The sequence below is a fragment of the Balaenoptera musculus genome, chromosome 8, assembly GCF_009873245.2.
Source record: "Balaenoptera musculus isolate JJ_BM4_2016_0621 chromosome 8, mBalMus1.pri.v3, whole genome shotgun sequence".
Classification (NCBI taxonomy): Eukaryota; Metazoa; Chordata; class Mammalia; order Artiodactyla; family Balaenopteridae; genus Balaenoptera; species Balaenoptera musculus.
In genome coordinates, this window is record NC_045792.1 from 109,047,107 (window position 1) to 109,061,575 (window position 14,469).

The following is a 14,469-nucleotide window of genomic DNA, read 5'->3' on the forward strand; positions in this document are numbered from 1 at the left end:
GGGGGCTTGTGTCGGGGCCTGTGTCGCGGTGTGTGTGAGTGTCACAGTGCGGGGTTGTTTACCTGGCGGCCTCTCTGAGCGCCTGGCGTGTGCCGGGGTCTGGGGAGCCGGGCGGTGGTGCCGGCGTTTGTGTCCGAGGTGTCAGCGGGAGGCAGCGCGCGGGTGCCGCGGAGCGCTCTGCTCCTTCGACCGAAGAGCGACCGTGTCACCGTGGGTCTGCGTGCCCTGTGTGTGCCCGGCTGTGTGCGGGTGCCGGTTGCTGTGTTTACTGCAAGAGCGTGCCAGTCGGGATGCTGGCGGAGCGCTGCTGTTGCGTGTCAGTGGGTGACTGTGTGCAGATGGCGAAGTGGCGAAGAGCCCCCGACGTCGCCGCCAAGGCTGCTGTGAGGGCTTCGGCATCTGCGGCGGGTGGGGGTTGTCCTGGGGGGCTGTTTATGGGGCCGCAGGGGAGACGCCGCAGGGTGCCGGGGTGGGCCCGATAGGGTGATCCGGACCCGGCTCATCCTTCCTCTCCCCCTCCCTGCAGGCCCAGGGCCCCAGCCAGTGCCCAGCCCCGCTGGGAGCCCCGGCCAGCACCACGGACGGCACCCAGGAAGCCCGAGTTCCCCTGGACGGGGCCTTCTGGATCCCGAGGCCCCCCGCAGCTTCGCCCAAGGGCTGCTTCGCCTGCGTGTCCAAGCCCCCCGCCCTGCAGGCTCCAGTGGCCGCCGGCCCTGAGCCCTCAGCCTCACCCCCCATGGCACCCACCCTGTTCCCCATGGAGTCCAAGAGCAGCAAGACAGACAGCGTGCGGGCCACCAGCGCCCCCCAGGCCTGCAAGCACCTAGCAGAGAAGAAGACCATGACGAACCCCACGACGGTCATCGAGGTCTACCCGGACACCACGGAGGTGAACGACTACTACCTGTGGTCCATCTTCAACTTCGTCTACCTCAACTTCTGCTGCCTGGGCTTCATCGCCCTGGCCTACTCCCTCAAAGTGAGCCGGGCGGGGGGGGGGGGGATGGAGGAGGGGGCGGGGGGGAGCAGGAGAAGCGGGTGCTGGTGCATCACTCTGCCCCCTCCCTCGCAGAGAAGCCCATGGGTGCAGCAGGTGCAGCAGAGGGGCCGAGGGGTAGAAGGATGGTGGGGGACCCAGCGAGACACGGATGTCAGCCAGCTCCGGGCCGGCAGGGAGAGCCAGCCCATCCTCTCCTGAGCTGGGGGACCTTCCAGGGTGTCTTGTCAGGGCCCGGGGTCCTCAGGGCCAAGGTCTCTGTGCAGCGAGTTTGGTCTGTGGGTTGGGGACCTGGGACTCGGTGTCCTGTCCCCTGGGCGGGGGACGTGGGAATTAGGCCTGGGTGAAGCTGCCCCTAGGCATATGGGATGGAGCCAGCAGGGAGATGAAGAGGCCTTGGAATCCTTCCCCTGTTGACAGGAGGAGGGGTGACGTCACTGCTGGAGACCTTCTTGTCCAAGCCCCTTGCAGGGAACCTGATGCCAGGCAGGCACTCAGAGGGAGGCCATGACAGACAGACGGGGGTGCTGACCCCCAGCCGCTGCTCTGCCTCCCATCACACACGCTTTCTAGATGGTCCGTCTCGGGGGGGCGCTGTGTGGGAGCCGGGAGCCCGGGGGAGGGAGGCGTGAGGGTGTCCCGTACACCCTGACCCCACGCCCTGAGTGTATACAGCTTCCAGAAGCCCCTTGCTGCTGTGAGAGGAGCTGGCTGGGAGCAGAGCAGTGTCCCAGGCAGACAGGACCCCATCCCCCCACCCCGGGGTGGGGGCGAAGTGGAGAGAAATGGACCGAGATGGCGGGAGGGGAGCTGTGATTGACTCGCACTTGGGGGTCGCACTTGGGGTCAGGAGATCCATGCAGATGTGTAAGGACCCAAGAGCCTGGGGCTGCTGGAGCCCAACCAGCAGGAAGGGGGGGTAGACTCAGGGCCTCGCTCCCTTCCCGCCACCCCGGAAGGGCCTGGCTCACGTCTCGCCAGATCATCACTTTTCCCGAGCCCAGATCTGAGTGTCCAAGGCCAGGCGCATTTCACTGATTGCAGCTGCCCAGCGGGGCGGGGGCAGAACATGGGGCGGGGGGGTGGGGGGTGCTGGAGGCCGAGGAGGGGCTGGGCCCGAGAGGCTGGCCTGGGGGAAGGTGCTGGGACAGCTCCGCCTCTGTGCACCTCTGAGCGCGGAGCCCCCTGCCCCGGCGTCACACGCTCTGGCCACCTGGCCTTCTTGTCCTCCTGACTCATCTCTGGCATCACGATCACCCACCGCCTTCAAATCCAGGCCTGTGTACCCGGCCCTGGGCTCCACCACACAGGAACTGTGTCCATTGAGTGTGCGTGAGTGTGCACGTGTGCGTGAGTGTGTGTGCATATAGGCGTGAGTGTTGCATGTGTGTGCATGTGTGCCTGCATATAGGTGTGAGCATGCATGTGTGTGTGCATGAGTTGTGTAGGCGTGAGAGTGCATTTGTAACTATGAGTGGGTGTGGGTGTGTGCACGTGTATGTAATTATGTGTGCGAGCATGCATATAGGGGTGTGGGTGTGCATGTGTATAATTGTGTATATTGTGTGTGCATGCATATAGGTGTCAGCATGCATATGTGTGTAATTGTATGTGTGGGAGTGTGAATGCATGGGTGTGCATATGTGAGTGTGTGGCATGTGTGTGCACGAGTGTGTGCCTGCATATAGGTGTGAGCATTTGTGTGTAAGTGTGTACATGTGTGCATGAACTGTGTAGGCATAAGAGTGCACTTGTAATTGTGTGAGTGTGTGGGTGAGTGTGCATGTGTGTATAATTGTATGTGTGGGAGTGAATGCATGAGTGTGCATATGTGTGTGCACGAGCATATGCCTGCATATAGGTGTGAGAATGCATTGTGTATGTGTGTGCATGAGTGTGGATGGGAGTGTGCATGTGTATAATTGTGTATATTGTGTGTGCATGCATATAGGTGTCAGCATGCATGTGTGTGTAACTGTATGTGGGAGTGTGAATGCATGGGTGTGCATATGTGAGTGTGTGGCACGTGTGTGCATGAGTGTGTGCCTGCATATAGGTGTGAGCATTTGTGTGTGTGTATGTGTGTGCATGAACTGTGTAGGCATAAGAGTGCACTTGTAACTGTGTGTGAGTGTGTGTGGGTGTGAGTGTGCATGTGTGTATAATTGTATGTGTGGGAGTATGAATGCATGAGTGTGCATATGTGTGTGCACGAGCATATGCCTGCATATAGGTGTGAGAATGCATTGTGTATGTGTGTGCATGAGTGTGTGGATGGGAGTGTGCATGTAATTGTGTGTATTGTGTGTGCGTGCAGGGGTCCCTGGGAATTGGGGGTGAAGCCCCAGGCCAGCCTCAGCTCTGCCTCCCTGGGCCCTCTTGCCCGGCCCCACCAGTAGCCTGTGGACCTGGGTCCGGCTGCGTGTGTGCCCGTGGGCAGCTGGCTGGCACAGGGCAGGCCCATCTGCTGCGGGTTGTAGGTAGGTCACAGATTTCTGAATGGTTCAGGATCCGCTCTGCAGTGCGGGTGGGAGTTGGTGCTTCTAGAGACGGAAGGGGATTCACCGTGCCTGCAGCCCAGCTGCTCCCTCACGTCCTTCCTGGGCATTAGCGAGGGCAGAAAGGCTTGGGGCTTCCCTGGGAGGGGCGAGCAAGGTGAGATGCCTCTGTCCCGGGCAGAGGGGAGGACAGACCTGGCTGGCATGGGCTCCCACGCCTGGGAATTCGTCCATCTGCCCGTCCAGCTGCACGTCTCCTGGGCTGCTGCACCCTACATCGTTTGCAGCCCGTCGTGGGCACTTCCAAGGGCGCCTGATGGCCTTGGGGTCAGGAAGCCTTGGCTAATTCCCCGCGTGGCCTCTTAAAAGCAGTGATCTCGCTTCACTGAGCCCATTTCCTCATCTGTTTACAAAACACAGCAAAACAAAACAACATTCAAATAAGCACAGGAGCAGGGCAGAGGCTGGCCTTCGGTGGGTGAGAAAGAAGCGCTGTGTCCCTAGCTGTCCCTGTCTGTCCCCGCCCACCCCCAGGGGCACGTTCAGTGCAGATCGGGGCCTCGTGGGCTCGGCCTGGTGTCTGGGGATGGCACAGACACAGAAGGCCAGTTCTCCATCTGTGCAGTCTGCACGAGCTGTTCACGATGACCCCCGGCTCCCCTTTCTCGGTCTGGAGAAGTCCAGCCTCCTCATCTTGGCATTCAAGGCCCTGCATGACCCACTTTTAACCCCTTCCCTAAGCTCACCAAACGCCCCAGCCCCTGCCCTTCTGTGAGCTCCCTGGGTGCGCTGGGCTGCCCCCAGCCTGGGACCTTTGTGAGGCCCGGGTTGCCCCCACCCCCAAAGGCTCTGCTGCCTCCCTCTGGCCAAACCTTCCTCCCCATCAGAGAGCCCCCGACCTGACCACAGCTGCCCACCCCTGACCCAAGGCAGGGCTGACCAAGTTGGGGGGCAAAGGATGCTGGAGGAATGGGTGGATGGACAGAGGGCGCGTGGGAAGATGCATACGCACCAAACGTTTCAGGAGAAGAACACTTCACTCCCAGCTTGGGCGTGAGGTTGGGGTCAGCCCCGGACACTTCTGGGGGAGGCAGCACTTTCCCTGGGCCTTGAAGGGTGGGTGAGGGGACAGGAGTTCATAAACTAAGACACGAGGGTGGGGCAGTCGGGGGGAACAGCAGGGCCCCATCCTCTGTGGGGAGCAGAAGATGGTCCAGGAAAGGCAGACTGAGGCTGTGCAGTGAAAGACTCGGAATTCCATGGGAAGGGTGTGGGGGACGCGGAAGGGAGAGGTGATCAGAGCTGTGAACTCTGCAGCCAGGGTGGAGGGAGGGGGCGAGACAAGCCCAGAGGCAGGGAGGAGTGACGGTCCGGTAAATGAAGAGTTAATATTATGTGACTTACTTTTTTTCTTCTTTTTTTTTGGCCATGCCATGTGGCATGTGGGATCTTAGTTCCCCAACCGGGGGTCGAACCCACGCCCCCTGCAGTGGAAGCATGGAGTCCTAACCACTGGACCGCCAGGGAAGTCCCTGTGTGACTTACATTTTAAAAGATTACTCTTGCTACTAGTGAAGAATAGACTCTAAGGATGCAAGGGGTTGGGGAGTTGGGAGACCAAACCGAAGGCGGTTGACTTAGTCAAGTCTTGGTTCAGAGGGTGGGAGTGGAGACTTAAAACTGGTCCTATATTTTGAAAGAAAAATCAACAAAGAGTATCCTGATGGATTGGACGTAAGGTGAGGGAAAATAGAGAAGATCCAAAGATTACTCCAAGGATACTCATCTGAGCAGTTGAAAGAAGGGAGGTGCCATTTATAGATGAGGAAGGAGGCTGTAGGAGGGGCGGGTTTGTGAGGAAAAGACCCTCACTCACCTTGTCAACCCACCAATGCATGCACTCATGGTTCCACCCTTTCAGCTACCTGCCCATCCACTTTCTCTCCAAAAATTTATCTATTCATCTTCTTTCCTTCCGGAATTTCACTTCCATACTGTCAACCATTCCTATATTCACTCTTTCACTTATTTACTAAATTCATGTTTCTACTCATTTCATCATCTGTCTTTTTTTTTTCTCCCTTTCCTTCCACTGTTTATCCACCAACCTCATCCATTACTCTGTTCATCTATCCATCCACCCAGCTCTCCATCTAGTCTTTTTTTCTTCCCTGGATTCATCTGTTTCCCCCGTTACTCATTCATAGTAACAGCGATAGTAACAACAAGACAGCAAATAACAATAACCATAAAACAACAATTAATTATTGAGCTCTTAATCAATTAATTAATTAATTATTGAGTATATTCTAGGCACCTTTTTAAGAACTTCTAATTATTTAATTAGATGTAGCATTTTATTTAATGATAACAAAACCCTATGAATAGGTGCAATTAATATCCTTGTTTTACAGATGAGGAAACAGGCACAGTGATACAAAGTAACTGCCTTGAGGTCACCATCAAGTTCCTTTCTCGGACCCTTTTTGAATCAGTACACTCTTCTTCCTGTAGTCATCACCCTTCTGTCTATTCGTCCTCTCATCTCTTCCTCTCTCTGTCCCTTTTCCTGCACTTTCTATCCATCTCTCGGTTTATTCATTCATCCACCCAACCATACAGCCTTCCTTTGTACTATTCTCCATTCTTCTATCTACCAACTCCTTCTATCAATATAGCTAATCAATCATTCATTAAAACGTCTATTCATCAGCTCTTCTTCTCTCTTCCCTTTCTCCTTCTCACAACCATGTATCCACCCACCCACCATCCAGCCAATCATCCGTCAACCATCAATACATTTCCATCTCTCCATCTTTTCCTTTCATTTATTCCTGCTTCCCCTTCATTCACCTCCAAATTAAGTTGTCCATTCATCCATTTATATATTATCCCTCCCTTTCTTTCCTCTACCCCGTTCTTCCAATTATTTATTACATCCATTCGTGTAATCAGCTGTTGAGCTGGTATCAATTCATCTATACACCCATCGACCCATCCTCCCTTTCCTTCACACGCTATCAATCTATCATCGCATGAAGATACACATTCATAAAAGAACTGTCCATCCATTTATCCATCTGAACATCCTCCCATTTTTCTTCCTTTCCTTTCTTTGACTGACTCACCCAACTATCCAACCATCAGTCTGTTCACTCACCCGCCTTCCTCCTTTTCTTTTTTTTCCACCCAACATCGCCCATCCACCTCTTCACCCACCCGCCCTGCATCCATTTATCCATTCCATTCCTCCATGTTTATTCCTCCTCCTCTCACGTCATTTCACCCACCCACCATCCTTTCCTTCCCTTTGCCTTCCTTCTGCTTTTTAGACTGCTCTTCTCGGCCTCCTTTCCTGGATGCCTCTTGCTTCCCAGATCTTTTAACGTTGGGATGGTCTGGGGCTCAGTCCCTGGTTCTCTTCATCTCTTGTCTACACTCTCTCCCGTGGTGCTTTCACCCAGCCTCATGGCTCTAAGTAGCATTTTCATGCTCATGCTTCTCCAATTTGTATCTCTGCCCTAGACCTCATCCCTGAACTCTAGACTCATATAAAACCTACCTGCTCAAAATGTCCAGCTCTATGTCTAGAAGACATTTCTAGCTAAACATGTCAGAAATCAAACTACTGAACCATGCACAAACTGACTCCTCCTGGAGTCTCCTACAGCTCCTTTATTTCAGTAGATCAAATCAAAAAGCCTTGAAATCATCTCAAATTCCTTTCTTTTTAAATCACACTCCACATCTGATCCCAGTAAATACTGTCAACTGTATCTTCAAAATAGATCCAGAAAAAGGTCCGTTCTTACCACCTTCACAACCACTGCCCTGATGCAACCCACCCTGACCACTCACCTGGACTGTTAGCCTCTTCTCTGCTTTGTCCAGCCTCTGCCCCTTCCACCTGTTCTCCACACAGCATCCAGAATTACCAGGTTAAAACACGCCAGAGCCTGCCATTGTTTTTTCTGCTAAAAAGCACCTACAAAGTCCCACGCAATCTGCTCCTTGACAGTTTCCTCTCTGACCATAAGTCTCACTCCCCTTCCCCTCTGGGTTCTGCTCTCCCCACACTGGCCTCTGGTTATTCCTCAGAACACAGGTTCATCCCCACCTCAGAGCTTCGTGCTCTGAGACGTGCTTTCCCTGCAGATAAACATATGACCGAGTCTGTCACACTCGTCCGGGCTTTACTCAAATGTCCATACTCCATGTATTCTTTCCTGAGCACCCAGCTAGAATCATACCTCCCCCAATGCTCTCCGCTCCCTGTCCTCAGTTTTCTTTTTAGCACATTTAACACACTATATATTTTACTTATTTATTGTGTTTACTTTCCATGTCCTCTCCCTTAAATGTGTCCTTAAATGTAAGCTCCATGAGGACAGGGGACTTTGTTTTGTTCCCTGCTGTACACTTGGACCTAGAAGAGCAGCTACACAGAGCAGGAACTGAATATTGCTTGATTGAGTTAATGAACCTATTCACCTACCCTGCATTGGTCTGTACTATAATCTACCCAACAACCCTCCCTCCTTTCCATTTATCTACCCATCCCATTCACCCAACACACATTCATATATCCATCTATCCTCCATTCCATCCATTTGACACACTTTTAAATGTCCATATATGCACCTTTCCCACCACTTCAGTGCACATTCACACAACCATCTTATCTGCCTATCCCAACAATTCAGCATTTATCTCTAAACCCATCTAGCCACCTGTCCTACCCATCCAACATATACTCATGTATCCATCTATCCCCCTGTCCAGATTATCCAGCGTATATTCATAAACTCATCTACCAGCCTGTCCCGCCCATCCAGTATACCTTTCTATAACCGCCTAGGTACCTGTTCCCATCATGCAACATAATTTCGTATATCCATCTGTCTACCTGTCCTGCCCACCTGGCATACCTTTATGTGTCCATCTAGCCTGTTCCATCCATTCAGCACCCATTCTCAGATATTGATCTACTTGCCTGTCCTACCTGTTGAGCATGTTTCTCTTATCCATCTGTGTACCAGTCCTTCGCTTCTGGCAAACATCCGTGTATCCATCCAACCATCCCTTCCATCCAGCATCCATTCCTATGTCCGTTTCTCTGTGTGTCCCATGCATCCAGCATGGGACGTTCATATCTCCCTCCTTCTCATCATCCACCTGCCTTCCCATCATCAAATCACCTGTCCAGTTCTCGTCTTCCCTGATCTCCTTTACAACTGAATGGATGGGTTACTCAGCCATCCACTTTCAACATCCATCTCTATCATTCCTTTCCTCATTCCAATATCCAACAAGGAAGTCATGACCAATTGTTTATTTTTAAATAAATCAGCCTTGTTTCAACATGAGGGAAAAAAATCAATGAATATAATTTACTAGTTAATGAATTAGAGAAAAAATATGTTTATCTCATGGGGATTTTTAAAAATACAGCAATCTACCTCTAATAATACAATGAACATCATCCTTAGTCGTGAGCTTTACCATTAAGACTGAGAGTAGGCTGCCTGTTACATCACTGCTAGTCAGCGTCGTTCTGAAGTCTTTGCTTCCGTTATATAAGAGCTTGCTTTGGACCAGACACTATGCTAATGCTTTGCGTCCACCAACTCATTAATTCCTTTCAACAACCCTATGCCATAGGTACTATTGTTATCTTCCTGTTACAGGTGAGAATACTTGCTAAGATTATGCAGTGATTGGCAAAACTGGGATTCAAATCCAGGCATCTGTACTCTTAACCACTGTGCTACAGAGTCTAAGAATAAAGACTTGAAGGAAGAAATAGAACTGTTATTTACAGTAGTTATGATGCATTACATAGAAAACTTGGTCTGTTATCATAATTAATACAATAGTTTAGCTGGATACAAAATCAATCTATAGAAGTTGAACTTCTATACACCAGCAAAATTCAGTTAGCAATGTAATCTTAGACATCACTTACAATATAATGACAACCAAAATAAACAGACTAAGTCTAACAAAAGATATAATAGCTCTTTCTTCTGGAGAGAATTATAAAATTTTATTTTAATGACAATGTTGAATAAGACCTAAATAAGGGGGTGATACATCATGTTCTCACAACGGAAGATAAAACTCAGTGAAGATGTGGGCTCTCTCCAAAATCACTAGAATAAAAGTTCCACAAGGGCATAGACTTTATTCTTTTCTCCTTCCCTTCCCTAGTTCCTCAAGGCCAGCTTCTTTTCCTCCCTCTACCTCTCCATTCTATACAATCCACCTTAAGTCACCCAATTTTCCACCCCTTCCCCAGTCCCTCCAACTTGTCCCCCAGCTCCACTCCACTCCATCTCCTCCTTCCCTTCCTCACCCCCTCCATCCACTGCCAGACAGTCACCTCTGTCTTCTTTCTTCTCTCTTCTCCCTCTGTTCCTTCCACCATTCACCTCCTCCATCCATCCACCCACAGGAAATCCATCCACCCAGCCACACTCCCACCACATCTTTGTCCCCACCGCGTTAACTTCCCATCTATTCTCCCGTCCATCTGCGTAACCCACCCTCCGGGCAGCCAGACATCAATGTCCTCTATCTGCCCAACCCAGCCCCCTGCCTTTTGTCCGTACATCCATCCGTACATCCATCCATACATCCATTTATCCACCAGTCTGCTGATGCAGATACTTTCTCTCCCTGCCTCTCTCATCTCTCTGCTTCCTCCTTCTCCTCCTCCTCCCAGGCTTTGCTGTCTGTTTGCAGCATGCTCAGACCTACACTTCTCTGGACTCTGTGGAAGGAGAGGGGATGGAGGAGAGGGGACTCCTCAGACCTAGCCTGGATGAAGGGACACGCTCCCCAGGGACACCTCTTCACAGCCAGAGGATCTTGGAAATGGGTCCACCGCTGTCCACCATCTCCCCAGGACTTACTGGGCTCCAACCGCTCCCTTCACCTTAATATCCCGTTGCAGGGACCCCCGGGCTGCCTCCCGTCCAAGCACAGTGTGTATTCTCAGGGAATCCCAGTTAATTTTAAATGAGGTGGGACCAATCAGATTAGGACACACGTGTATTGTCCCATCATCCAATCACATAACTCTCTCTGAGACCGGCTTCCTCTTTTGTTTTATTTATTTATTTTCCCAGCATTATTGAGGTATAATCAACCTACAACATTGTATATGCTTAAGGTGTACCGCGAAATGATTTCCACAATGGGGTTAGTTAATACTCATCATCTTACATAATTATCTTTTTTTTTTTTTTGGTGGTAAGAACACTGCAGATCCACTCTCAGCAACTTCCAAGTATATAATACAGTATTAACAATCCATTATATTTTATACGTTTTAGATTTATAGAAAAGTTGCAAAAAAAAAAAGATACAAAGAATTCCTATATACCCTTCACCCAGACATCCCAATGTTAACAGTTTACCATATTCACCTTTTCTTCTCTCTGTCTATAAATACCTATTCTTTATGTTGTAAACTGTTTGAAAGTAAGTTTCCGACCTAATGCCCCATAATCCAGGGCACGTTTCCACCCAGCAAGGGCATCGTTGTGCAGCAGCCCCACACGGTTGTCAGGAATCAGGAATCGGCAACTGACCCTGGCTTGGGGCTACACTCTCAAGGGCCCTCTGCCCTCATACCCTCCCGCCCTCCCACCTGGCCCCTGCCTGTGTCCACCCGTCGGCGCCGGCTGCTGGTCTCACCTCCTCCTTCTGGCTTCAGGTTCGGGACAAGAAACTTCTCAACGACCTGAACGGAGCAGTGGAGGACGCCAAGACCGCTCGGCTGTTCAACATCACCAGCTCTGCCCTGGCGGCCTCCTGCATCATCCTCGTCTTCATCTTCCTGCGGTACCCGCTCACCGACTACTGAGGCCCCAACAGGCACCACCAGCCTGGAGGTGAAGCTCTGAGATGGGTTCATTTTCGTGGCTGACGAAAGCTGGATGCCCTGCGGTTGGGGCGGAGCCGGAGACCCCCTGAAGCTGTGAGCCCGGCAGCGAGGCAAGGGCACGGTGAGCTTCGTGCCGGCCCACCCTCTCTGCCTCCTGTTCCTCCGCCTGTTTCTGGGGGGGCCCGTGGGTTTCTTCCTGTGCTGCTGCACCCTGGCTTCCAGTGGCTGCCCTCCCTACCTGCCTGTGCCCCCACCCAGGCTCCTGAGGCCCCTCAGACCTCACACCCAGCAAGAAGGGCTTTTGTGGGAGCTTCCCAGGATGGGGTGGCTGCCAGCATCTGGGGACTGACTCTCTCCTCCCTGACGCCACCTCCTCCAAGCTGTGACCCTGCTCAGAGCTCTTGTATCTGTGAACTACTAATAAAATACCTGCCCAGCTCTGGCCCAGCCTCCTGTCCCCCACTTGGGCAGGGCTCGGGATTTGGAGGCTTTGGGAACCCCACGCAGTCACTGCCTGGGGGTCCAGGGCCCCGAGTGCTGCATCCAGCTGACTTTTCCGGGAAAGTTTGCTCCATAATCCAGGCGGTCTGCTCACTGTGCAACACAGGACTGAGGGGGCTTTTGGCAGAGTGTGCCCCTAACGCAAGTCCCCACGAGGATCATGGGGAGAGGAGGGAAGGGGGGCGGGCACCAGGAGGGAGCCCCCGGCAGCTATGGCACTGCCCTGGCCTTCCCAGTCCATCTTGGGGACCTGGGACCTGGGCAGCTTCCTCCGTTTCCTCATCCACCAAGTAGGGGATGTGGTTTTCCCATGTCTCAGAGGTGCCGTGAGGATCACCAGGGGGGAAAGCGAGGCATCAGCTGGAGGTCGCTGTTTCGGGATCAAGATCGGTGCGGGCGGCACGCGCCGGGAGCCAGGGCAGCAATGCCCGTATGGAGGTGGGCTCTGCTCACAGCCCAGCAGGGAACGTCAGCCTCTGAGAGCAAGTCTGAGGAGCCCTAGGACAGGAGAAGCGCAGGCCCCGTGGGACGTGAGGCAGGAGGCCCGATTCAGCCCAGGAGCTGCAGCGAGCGCAGCAGGTGGAGGGACCCCAGAGCCAGCCGAGGCCTCACCGTGAGGGATGCAGCTGGTCTAGGAAGCAGAGGAGGTTGTGTGCAGGCAGACCTCTTCCATCGCTGGGGCGATGGTTGTGGTCGTGTGGATGTGGGGTCAGGAGTCGGGGGCTCCCCTCGGACCTCCTGGGAGAGAGGGGCCCTCCCAGTGGAGTCCTCTGGGGAAGCGAAACTTCGGGATGGGCCGTGGGTCTCTGGAGAGGTGTGGGCCATCAGGGTTGGCTGGTTGCCCATCTAATGGCCCAGGTCGTGGGCTCAGTGGCCTCACGCGGCGCCCAGCTGCACAGACTAGAGAGAGGGAGCCCCCATGCAGGAGGCTGGGAGGGGTGTCCAGGAGGTGGGTGTCGGAACAGGACACAGGCTGGTGTTTGGTTGGGGAGGACAGGAGGCGGCTGAGGGGCCCGGGGGCTAGAATCCTGGTGGGTCCCCTGCCGGGAGGGATTGGGGGCTCAAGGCGGGGGGCGGGTCACGGGAGCAGCCGTTCTGAGTGTTATGACCACTGGGCCTGGAGAAGTGTTTCCCAGGTGAGACTATCAAGAACCTGGGTGTTGGCTGCACCCCGTGGGTACGGCCCAGGGCTCGGAGTGGAGACTCGAGCTGGGTCTGGAAGCTTCAAGCAAAGCGGGAGCAGCCTGGGTGGGTGGGGGCAGAGATGGGGTGAGTGAGCCTGAGCCGACACCTGCAAAGGAGAGGCAGGAGCGCTGGGGGCCCAGGACGGGGGAGAAGGCAGGGACACGGTGCTGCTGACCCCTGACCCTGGGCAGTGGTGGGTTGGGGTAGAACGGGCAGTCGGGGCCCTGCAAGGTCGTAGGGAGTTGAACCGCGGCCACCCCTTGGAGGGGAGCAACCAGCTTTCCAGGTGGCCTCCATGGAGGGCTGGAGCCGGGAGGGCAGTTGGCGGTGGGGCTGAGCAACCGGACACCTTGACAGACCACTGCATCTCAGTCATGGGCGCTCTCAACACTTCCGCGGTCAGGCCCAGGTAGGCGCGCACCACGGCCCGTGGGTCCCTGAAGGAGTCGGGAATAGGACGCGGAGTGAGGGGAGGGGCTGCGGCCGGCCGTGGGAGAGAGTCCCTGCCCCGCCCCCGCCCGGCCCCCCAGGCACCTGGGGGACACGGGCGCCGCTGTTCCTGAGGTCAGCCTGGGCCACCCTGGCGTCCTAGCGCGTTACGGTGCCTGGCGGGGGTGGTGAAAGTGGAGGGGAAACGTTTCCTTTGCTCATCCTCCTTCCACCTCTGATGCCCGCGGCTGGCTGGCTGCCGGGGACTGGTCCCCGGAGGAAGGGCATCCACATTAAGTCTGCCTCCGCCAGCTTCCCCCTGGCGGTGCCCGTGCAGCGGAGGCGTCGGGCTCCTGTTGGAGAAACGGCACAGTCGCCCTGCAGCCAGCAAAGGCGCCCTCGGCTCACGGATGCTCGTATCCGGTCCTGGGCAGCGTGGGGTACGCGGCCACCCCAGAGGTGCCGGCCTCGCACCGTCAGGCTCGGGGGGGGGGGGGCGGGCATCCGCGGCACCGTGACCGTGGTGGGTCAGGCGGACCCCTCGCCCTCACAGGCAGCAGGCGGCACGGGCTGTGCCTTGGTCTCTGGCTTCCAGGCCTGTGTCTTTGCCTCTCTGGTCTCTTCCCTGACCTTCCTTCCGGCCCTGTGCCTCCTGCACTCCCCCCTCCCCATTTTTATTTGATTTTCAGTTTGCAGTAAATAATAAATACGTGCGAATGAATTGTCCTCGCTCACTCTCCCCCCCCCCCGTCCCTCCTGGACGTGCCCCCTAGTCTTCTGCATCTTTGGGGGCATCAGGTGACTTTCCCTGCCCTCCCCTCTCCCTCGTGCTGCCCTGGCTGGCCTGGCCACTGTCCTTGTGAACCCCCAGCCCAGAGTCCAATCTAAAAGGATCGGGACCAAGTAGCTGAATGGGGAGCGGGTCAAAAGGGCGAGACTGGCCGTGTGTGCGTGCATTTGAGTGTGCA

The 14,469-nt window shown here is 54.3% G+C and overlaps 1 protein-coding gene across 1 annotated transcript; it reads left to right on the forward strand.

The window, feature by feature from the left end:
- The first annotated feature begins 228 nt into the window (after positions 1-228).
- IFITM10 (interferon induced transmembrane protein 10) lies at positions 229-11,813 on the forward strand. The gene is made up of 3 exons (XM_036860393.1): positions 229-383; positions 527-979; positions 11,216-11,813. Exons 1-3 carry the CDS (start codon positions 291-293, stop codon positions 11,363-11,365), a joined length of 696 nt encoding a protein of 231 aa, XP_036716288.1. The 5' UTR covers positions 229-290; the 3' UTR covers positions 11,366-11,813.
- The last annotated feature ends 2,656 nt before the right edge of the window (positions 11,814-14,469 follow it).